Here is a 9,420-nt window from a genome sequence, read left to right as displayed (position 1 = left end):
GGCGCAGCTGGCGCAGGCGTGGGGTGCGGCTACCAGCCAGTCTCCGCCCGGCTCTGAGCAAGTGTCTACTCACGCGAACAGCTGAAGATATCCTTTCTCTGCAACTCTAGCCCCACTGCCTCGCCATCCTGGCCCCTCCCCGGGTTCTCGGCTTAACAGCAACACGGCAGCACCGCGCAGACCTGAACTCTCCGGGTCACGCTAGCTGCAGCGGGGAGGCCGCTGTCCAACTGCCGAGTTCTGAATCTGTTCGTGTCTGGGCCAACCCGGGAAGAGGATGAGGAGCGAGGGCAGGATGTTGGGAGTGCCAAAGATCACCAAAAGCCCCCAGGCCGGGGTAGGAGTGTTTCGGGCTCTGATAGAAGACAGAAAGTTCTTCCGGCTGCGCAGACCCTCCGAGAAATGTCTCTAGGGAGGGAACAGAGAGAGAACAAGATACCAAAATGTAGTTGGGAGGTGAAAAAAGTGCAAGAGAAATCTGGGAATTCTGCTCCTGTAGGGGGCGTAGCCCTTTCCACGTTCCTGAGCGGCTGCAGTGCCGGCTTCATTGCTTTTAGCATTACCAGGACAGCAAAGTAGAGGAGGCAGAGAAAAGGAATCAGGAGATAATATCGCTCTGAGGAAGCCCCCAACTATCCACCGTCCAGCTCACCCCCCGCTCAGTCGCGTAAGAGCTTTTACTTATTGATGGCTGGAACTGCATTTTTTTGCGCACTGGCAACTCCAGAGCTCCTCCGTCATCCTCCCCAACTCCCAGTGCCCACCGAGCTTCTTCCTGTTTGATCTTCCTACTCTGGGGGGACTCCCACACCTCTTCTGAAAAGACCCCAGAACACATTCCCTCGGGTTTGATGGAAAGAAAAAACACAGCTAGGATACTGACAGCCTAATCAGGATTCAGGATAATCAAGATTCAGAAGAACGTTTACTAAATGCAGTTTGCTTATCAAAACCACCACCTTAAAAAACAAAAACTAAAAAACTCCCAGTGCATGACTTTTGTTTTTACCTCTCCTCCGTGGTGTGTACTTGCATAGCCTGTTCAATAAAGCTCCCCAGTAAGAATCGGTAAGAATCTGTCTTGCTCCTGCTTGCAGCCCCATCTCCCTAGTCTTTAGATGCTGGAAGGGGGATACCTGTGGGGGAAGTGCAATGCCTGGCCTGCCCAGCACAGAGCTGGCATTGCCGAAGGTCCACACTTTCCTAGGCAGATGGTTAAGTTCCCCCAGGTTCATGCCAGGTTTCAACGTCATGCTGTGATTTTGTTCTTCTGGAACGGGATGAGTGTTGCTTCCCAGAGCGGCCCTATTAGAACAGAAAGAAAATCCTCTAAATAGGCGGAACAAGGCATCAGGAGGGAAAGTTCTTTAAATGCACTTTAATACGAGCCGGGTATTGTGTGGAATTCAGCGCCCATCACCGTTTAGCCGGAGAGTTATGGCAGTGATTGGGGATGAATAGAGGAACATAATGGATACATGTGGCGTTTGCTCATTATATTCAAGTTAGCCCAACTCCGCTGTGGAAACTGTTCAACTTTCTCTCCCCTTAGCTTGTCACAGTTAAATAATACAGACATTGGGGCCTCCAATGGGATCGCCTACCACGCCATTCTATTTCCACTACTAACGAGGGCTTCATAAGCCTTTGATACAGTCTGATCTTTGAAACCTTTCCAAATCTCCTCAAGCTTATGCTAAATCCTATTTGGAACTTTTTTTTCCTTGCCTGCTAGCGCCCCAGGCTTAAGAAAGCCATTTGGACAGTGACATGCATACTAACACGTCGCAGAGCTCTTTTCTGAAAGGGAAGTGGCAGCTCTGATCACCGGGGCTCACAAGACCAAAACACAATTGCATACACAAATTTGAATAAAATCAATTTTCCTTTATCCTTCGGGCTCGTAAACAGAGAGGTTATTTCCGAGCGCCGTGGGAAGCTGGGAAAGAAGGCGAACTGAGCTGAGCGTCAATTGGCAGAGTAAGTCTGTGGAGAGGGGCCCGCAAGTGGTTTAAAAACCTCCTAGGTGCAAAACGCAGACAGTGGGTGTGGGGTCCCGAGCCACTGGGGTGAAATTCCAGGATATTTGCTCTCAGTTCAAGCGGTGGGCACGCGAGGGGCGCATTTACAAAACCAGCCGCTCCGTTAACGCCCGGCGACCTGTGCTAACTCCTGCACACGCAAGGCAAAAGCAAAGAGAAAAAAGAAAAAGGAGTTAAAGAAACAAAGGAAAGATTCCTTAATTTCCTTTTCTTGTTTTGCCCTCTAAGCCTTTCCACATTAAAGGGATTGTCAGAGGCTGGCGTAGGAGCTGCGCGAGGGCCAGGCCGCCATTGGCTGCTCGGTTCGGATGATTTGCATACCGGCGGCTATAAAAGCGGAGGCGGCGCGCTGCCGCGCAGCTCCAGCCAGAAGAGGGGAGGGAAAGGTGCCGAGTGTGGGCGGGTCCCCGAGTCCTCAGAGCCCGCCGGAACCTCCGAGCTGCAGCCCGCAGACTTCTCCCGCATAGGGCTCGCGAAGAGCGTGCTCTGAGGCGCCTGGGATCCACACCCGGACTTGCAAACCAGAGAGGAATCGTTCCCTCAGCCTTTTGGAATAGCGCTTGGGGCTTGGCAACATGAGTCCAGCGAGGCGCGGGGGCAGCCCCTGCCTTTTCCCCTTGCAGCTTTTCAGCCTCTGCTGGGTGCTGTCAGTGGCCCAGAGCAAGACAGTGCGATACAGCACCTTCGAGGAGGATGCCCCCGGCACGGTCATCGGGACCCTGGCTGAAGACCTGCATATGAAAGTGTCCGGAGACACAAGCTTCCGCCTGATGAAGCAGTTCAACAGCTCGCTGATTCGGGTGCGCGAGGGCGACGGGCAGCTGACCGTCGGAGACGCGGGCCTGGACCGCGAGCGGCTGTGCGGCCAAGCCCCACAGTGCGTGTTGGCCTTCGACGTGGTCAGCTTCTCGCAGGAGCAGTTCCGGCTGGTGCACGTGGAGGTGGAGGTGAGGGACATCAACGACCACGCGCCGCGCTTTCCCCGGGCCCAGATCCCCGTGGAGGTGTCGGAGGGTGCGGCCGTGGGCACGCGCATCCCGCTGGAGGTGCCGGTGGACGAGGACGTGGGCGCCAACGGGCTGCAGAGCGTGCGTCTGGCCGAGCCGCACAGCCCCTTCCGCGTGGAGCTGCAGACGCGAGCGGACGGCGCCCAGTGCGCGGACCTGGTGCTGCTGCAGGAGCTGGACCGCGAGAGCCAGGCCGCTTACAGCCTGGAGCTAGTGGCCCAGGATGGGGGCCGCCCGCCGCGCTCCGCCACGGCTGCCCTCAGCGTGCGCGTGCTGGACGCCAACGACCACAGTCCGGCCTTCCCGCAGGGCGCCGTGGCCGAGGTGGAGCTTGCAGAGGACGCGCCGGTGGGCTCTCTGCTACTCGACCTGGACGCAGCCGACCCCGACGAAGGCCCCAACGGCGACGTGGTGTTCGCCTTCGGCGCCCGCACCCCGCCCGAGGCTCGCCGCCTCTTCCGCCTCGACCCGCGCTCGGGCCGTCTCACCCTGGCCGGGCCCGTGGACTACGAGCGCCAGGACACTTACGAACTGGACGTGCGGGCGCAGGACCGCGGCCCCGGGCCGCTCGCAGCCACTTGCAAGGTCATCGTGCGCATCCGCGACGTGAATGACAACGCACCTGACATCGCCATCACCCCCCTGGCCGCCCCGGGCGCGCCTGCCGCCTCTTCCTTCGCCCCCGCCGGCGCCGCTCTCGGGGGAGCGGACGCGACCTCGTCGACCGGGCCCGGGACGCCAGAAGCTGGCGCCATCTCACTGGTGCCAGAGGGGGCGGCGCGCGAGAGCCTGGTGGCGCTGGTCAGCACCTCGGACAGGGACTCGGGCGCCAACGGGCAGGTGCGCTGCGCCCTCTATGGGCACGAGCACTTCCGGCTGCAGCCGGCCTACGCCGGCAGCTACCTGGTGGTGACTGCTGCGTCCCTGGACCGCGAGCGCATCGCCGAGTACAACCTGACGCTGGTGGCCGAGGACCGCGGCGCGCCCCCACTACGCACTGTGCGGCCCTACACCGTGCGCGTGAGCGACGAGAACGACAACGCGCCGCTCTTCACGCGGCCGGTCTATGAGGTATCAGTCCGTGAGAACAACCCGCCAGGAGCCTACTTGGCCACGGTGGCCGCCAGGGACCCAGACCTGGGCCGCAACGGCCAGGTCACCTACAGGCTGCTGGAGGCCGAGGTGGGCCGCGCTGGGGGGGCCGTGTCCACCTATGTCTCCGTGGACCCGGCTACGGGGGCCATCTACGCACTGCGCAGCTTTGACTATGAAACTCTTCGCCAGCTCGACGTGCGCATCCAGGCGAGCGATGGCGGCTCCCCCCAGCTCTCCAGCAGTGCTCTGGTGCAAGTACGGGTGCTGGACCAGAACGACCACGCACCGGTCCTCGTGCACCCAGCGCCGGCGAACGGCTCCCTGGAAGTGGCGGTCCCTGGGCGCACCGCAAGGGACACGGCCGTGGCGCGCGTGCAGGCCCGGGACGCGGACGAGGGCGCCAACGGGGAGCTGGCGTTCGACCTGCTGCAGCAGGAGCCGCGAGAAGCCTTCGCCATCGGCCGCCGCACGGGGGAGATCGTGCTCACCGGTGACCTTTCCCAGGAGCCGCCAGGCCGCGTGTTCCGGGCGTTGCTGGTCATATCCGACGGCGGCCGCCCCCCGCTCTCCACTACCGCCACTGTCAGCTTCGTGGTGACAGCAGGCGGCGGGCGCGGCCTGGTGTCGCCGGCCAGTGCAGGGAACCCAGAGCGCTCTCGCCCGCCCGGCTCGCGGCTCGCGGCGTCGGGGCCAGCATTACAATGGGACACGCCGCTGATCGTCATCATCGTGCTGGCCGGGAGCTGCACGCTGCTGCTGGCCGCCATCATCGCCATCGCCACCACCTGCAACCGCCGCAAGAAGGAGGTGCGCAAAGGGGGGTCCCGCCGGGAAGAGCGGCCCGGGGCGGCGGGCGGCGGAGCCTCGGCTCCCGGCTCCCCGGAGGAGGCCGCCCGGGGAGCCGGGCCCAGGCCCAACATGTTCGACGTGCTCACCTTCCCTGGCAGCGGCAAAGCGCCCTTTGGCAGCCCCGCGGCCGACGCGCCCCCGCCCGCGGTCGCCGCGGCCGAAGTGCCGGGCTCGGAGGGCGGCAGTGCCACCGGGGAAAGCTCCTGTCACTTCGAGGGGCAGCAGCGGCTCCACGGCGCACACGCCGAGGTGAGGCCTTCCTTTGGCTGGGCGCCCCCCTCGGTGCCCCGCGGACAGGCTGGGGGAAGGGATTGGAGGGGTCTGGGTGTGCGTGCTTGGGAGATGCCTAACCTGCCGTACCTGTTTTTTTGTTTCTTGTCCAATCCTTACCCCCGCTTCCCCCATTCCCTGCTGTAGCCCTACGGTGCCTCTCCTGGCTTCGGAAAGGAGCCGGCGCCCCCAGTGGCAGTCTGGAAAGGACATTCTTTCAACACCATCTCCGGCCGAGAAGCTGAGAAGTTCAGCGGCAAAGACAGCGGCAAAGGGGACAGTGATTTCAACGACAGCGATTCCGACATCAGCGGGGACGCTCTGAAGAAGGATCTCATCAACCACATGCAGAGTGGTGAGGACCCCTCTTTCCTGCCAAATTCAGCGTTCCCTCCTCTCCCTCCCCTTCTGCCACTGCCTCTTCTCTCAATCTCAGAGAATCCCAGACCCCTCCCCTCTTCCCTGCTTTTTTCTGTCTTTGATTTCCGAATTCCGGCCTGCCTCCAACAGCGAATTTCAAAATGCCAATTCGAGGCAGTTCCACCACTTAAACCACACACTCATCCTGTTAAGTTGAAGGCAGGGGTGAGGAGGGGAATTCTGCTTATCTTTTTTTTTTTTTTTCTTCCAGCAAAAGAAGCTGAGCCGATTTTGTATTAAGGTGGCTTTATAGGACGCAATGATCCTTTCAGATCTGGGATCAGGGCATTCATATTCTTACACGCTGTCCTGTTCAGCCTCCCTGACCCTATACGACACTTTAAAGATGGAGGCATAGTGTGTGTAATCTCGGTAATCGTCATGCTCTCTTCCTTTCTCTTTTATGTTAGGACTGTGGGCGTGCACCGCGGAGTGTAAGATCCTGGGCCATTCTGACCGCTGCTGGAGCCCTTCCTGCGGTGGAGGGCCCAGCACACACGCCTCCACTCACCCACCAGCCCAGATGTCAACTTTCTGTAAGAGCACATCCCTGCCCCGGGATCCCCTGCGCAGGGACAATTACTACCAGGCCCAGCTACCCAAGACAGTGGGGCTGCAGAGTGTCTATGAGAAAGTGCTACACAGAGACTATGACAGGACAGTCACTCTGCTCTCCCCTCCTCGTCCAGGGAGGCTCCCAGACTTGCAGGAGATCGGGGTACCCCTCTATCAGTCTCCTCCTGGCAGGTACCTGTCCCCAAAGAAGGAAGCCAATGAAAATGTGTAACCCCATGCTGCATGTCTTCACACATGTACAGGTCACTCCGAGAAGCCCCTAAGTTATTGACTGGTTTCAGTGTTGTATATATAAATATGCAAGATGTGCCTTAAAATGAAGTTGTTGGAAGCTATTTCCAATCACATTGGTACTGTTTGGTATTTGCAAACAAAAAAATGTAGTTAATGTAATTTTTATGAAATGTGTGCAGTATTTAATTTTTCTTACCATGCTATTGACTTTAATTTCACTTGCGGCTTGCCATTTTCTTAGTGTTTTTAACCTGTACATTGTGTAATGTAATGTTTGTATATAATGAAATTTTGTTATATTTTTATATAATAAAAGCTGAAGTGGAAGTTATTGCCAAAGGAACTGTCTGTAAGACAGAAAAATAAAACATGTTGGAATCACTTAATGGAAATTTATCTTTCACCCAAAACAACCTAGTGTTTGAGAAGTTTTGCCTTGCCAAGTATAACTTGTATATCTTGAGTTTGTGGTAGATTTCAAGTTCAATGTTATTTAATTACATTTGGTTTTCTGTAAACCGTGTCACTTATAAGCACAGTAATAAAGGATTTGTCATGTGTTTGAAGAATCTGCTAATTGCTTTTCGTGAAGTTGCCTACAGTCAGGCATTCACAAATAATCCGAGTACCAGAATTAAACCTTCTTTCAAGTGCTAATTATTTGGGCATTATTAATGTTCACAGCAACATTAAACCTGTGGATTTCAAGGATTGGAGCCTCATCCAAGTATTAAAAATTGTCGCTTTTGTAGAACATATTTATCTCCATATCTATCAGGCACTCTATAAAATTCCTGCCCTCACTTATTTATGCAACAAATATTCATGGAGCATCTACCAAAAAGTGGAGGAAAGCTGAGTTTGAACTGTTCATTCGCTAATTAAACATCTGTAAAGTTTTGACTAACTGCAGAAATTCCTCTAGGAGCTGTGGTTCAAGGTTAAGAAGACATCGTCCCAAGAAGCCCTTAGCTTAGATATTAAAGATTTTAATATCAAAAAGAGACTCAAACTTATGGGTGAAATGACAAGATGCTTGGGATGTGCTTTAAAATATTCTGGAAGAAAACACAAGGTTATATGAAGGGAGAGTGCTAAAATACTGATCATTGGCAATCGGTACGTGTGTGTGTGAAGGGGAAATTATACCAGTCTATTTGGGTGCTTGTGTTTGAAATTGTACATCATGGAGGTTTTTTTAAAAAGATACTCAGAAGACCTATGCCTATGTCTTATACTCTATGCATTCTTTTTATTTGAAATTAAAATAATAATAATGAGAGCTAATATTTACTGAGCAAGCTTTCATATGAGCGGAGCTCCTTCCAGCGTGCTCTGCATGAATAGTCTCATCTAATCCTCAAACAATCCCCATGAGATGGGAACTGTCATTACCTATCTCCATTTTGCAGATAAGGAAACTGGGGCCCAGCGAGTTTAGGTCAAATGCCCAAAAGTCACACAGCTGATAAGTGACCAGGATGAGACTGAACCCACATCATTCAAGGTGAGAAAAGAAAAGAAAGCAATGAAAGAGGTTTTTTTTTTTTCTCTTTTTAACTTGAAAGAAACAAAGAACTAGGTGGAAAAGTCCCCATCATTGCCTTTACTGCCTGATTATTGTTTAGCCCTTTACATTTGTGAAGTGCCTGTGTTCCTTTATTACTAATTATAGAGTGCGAGGCACTGTACTGAATAGAGGTGCCCTCAGAGCTGCCTGCTGAAGTCATAATTGAGACCAGTGGTGGCTCCTAGCAGAACAGCAGGGTGGCTACACACAAGTGCCTCGCCACCCACAGCTGGTGCAGAGTTCAATGGTTTCTGTAGGCAGCTGAGCTGAACATGTGCCTGACAAGCTCAGACAGTCCACACAGACCTCAGGTTCAGGAGGGAAATGATAGATGTGGCCAGGTTACTGGACAACTCCAGAACCACGATGACCAGGCTTCAGCGGAGAGACCTCCAACTAGACCTCCCATTCTAACACCTGAAGTTTGATTCTTGAGCCAGTCCCACCCAATGCAGAGCAGAAGAATGAATAATCCCACGCTGCAGCCTGAAAGCATCCCTGATCTCTGGTTGTGTTTGCCTGCTTTTGTCCTTCAAAAGTGAAATAACATCATTCTCATTATTTTATTTGGTACTGTACACATTATTTCATCACCCCCAAAATCCAGTTTTCAAAATCTCTGACTCCACTGTCCTATTTTTCCCTTAGAGAAAAGACCATTAAAAGACTTTATTTTGCTTGGAACTTAAAAAAAATAAACATAATTTAGTCATTAAAACTGTTGTCTTAGACAAAAAAAAAAAAAAAAAGAGGAAAGGAGGCTCCTCTAAGAATCAGCCATAGGAACTCAGAGAAACAGGAACTAGATGAAAGACGCTTTCTGCTTTCCTTGAGACATATTTATTCTCAAGCATATTTTTAAGAAAACATTCTGCTTTATTAAATTAAATGAGATAATATGTAGAGCCACTATATCTTGTCTTCTTCTTTTGCCTTCCTTTGGAGCCAGTCTCTTCTGTAACTATCTGTGCAGCCCCATCCACTAAGGAGGATGGAACAGACTCGGGATTTCTGGCCTTGTTCTGACACCGCTTTGCTCTCTTGGCTTCTTCTACTTTCACTACATAGACCAGAGCCTCGGGTATACTCAATACTCTCCAAGCAAGTCTGGCTAAAGTGAATATCACAGGCAAGCTCGGAAGCCTTAGATGTCTGTGATGGTACCACAAATACATCTTTGGAGGTTGGAGGTCTACAACCCTAGGGTACCTTGACAGTGAGCGCTGGGATATGGGAAGCCACTTGGGGAAGTGGGAGGTCACCTTGAAAGAGAAAACTAGAGCCAGACTTTACCTATTTCACTTTTTTATGTCTGGCCCCACTGACTTCAATGTCCCACACTTCCCATAATAAAATC

The 9,420-nt window shown here is 53.6% G+C and overlaps 1 protein-coding gene across 1 annotated transcript; it reads left to right on the top strand.

The window, feature by feature from the left end:
* The first annotated feature begins 2,423 nt into the window (after nt 1-2,423).
* LOC105083458 (protocadherin-8) lies at nt 2,424-7,062 on the top strand. The gene is made up of 3 exons (XM_074378640.1): nt 2,424-5,242; nt 5,411-5,618; nt 6,094-7,062. The coding sequence occupies exons 1-3, from the start codon at nt 2,618-2,620 to the stop codon at nt 6,468-6,470; spliced, it is 3,210 nt and encodes a 1,069-aa protein (XP_074234741.1). The 5' UTR covers nt 2,424-2,617; the 3' UTR covers nt 6,471-7,062.
* The last annotated feature ends 2,358 nt before the right edge of the window (nt 7,063-9,420 follow it).

Source organism: Camelus bactrianus, chromosome 14 (genome assembly GCF_048773025.1).
Source record: "Camelus bactrianus isolate YW-2024 breed Bactrian camel chromosome 14, ASM4877302v1, whole genome shotgun sequence".
Classification (NCBI taxonomy): Eukaryota; Metazoa; Chordata; class Mammalia; order Artiodactyla; family Camelidae; genus Camelus; species Camelus bactrianus.
This window is presented reverse-complemented; position numbering and strand designations above follow the sequence as displayed.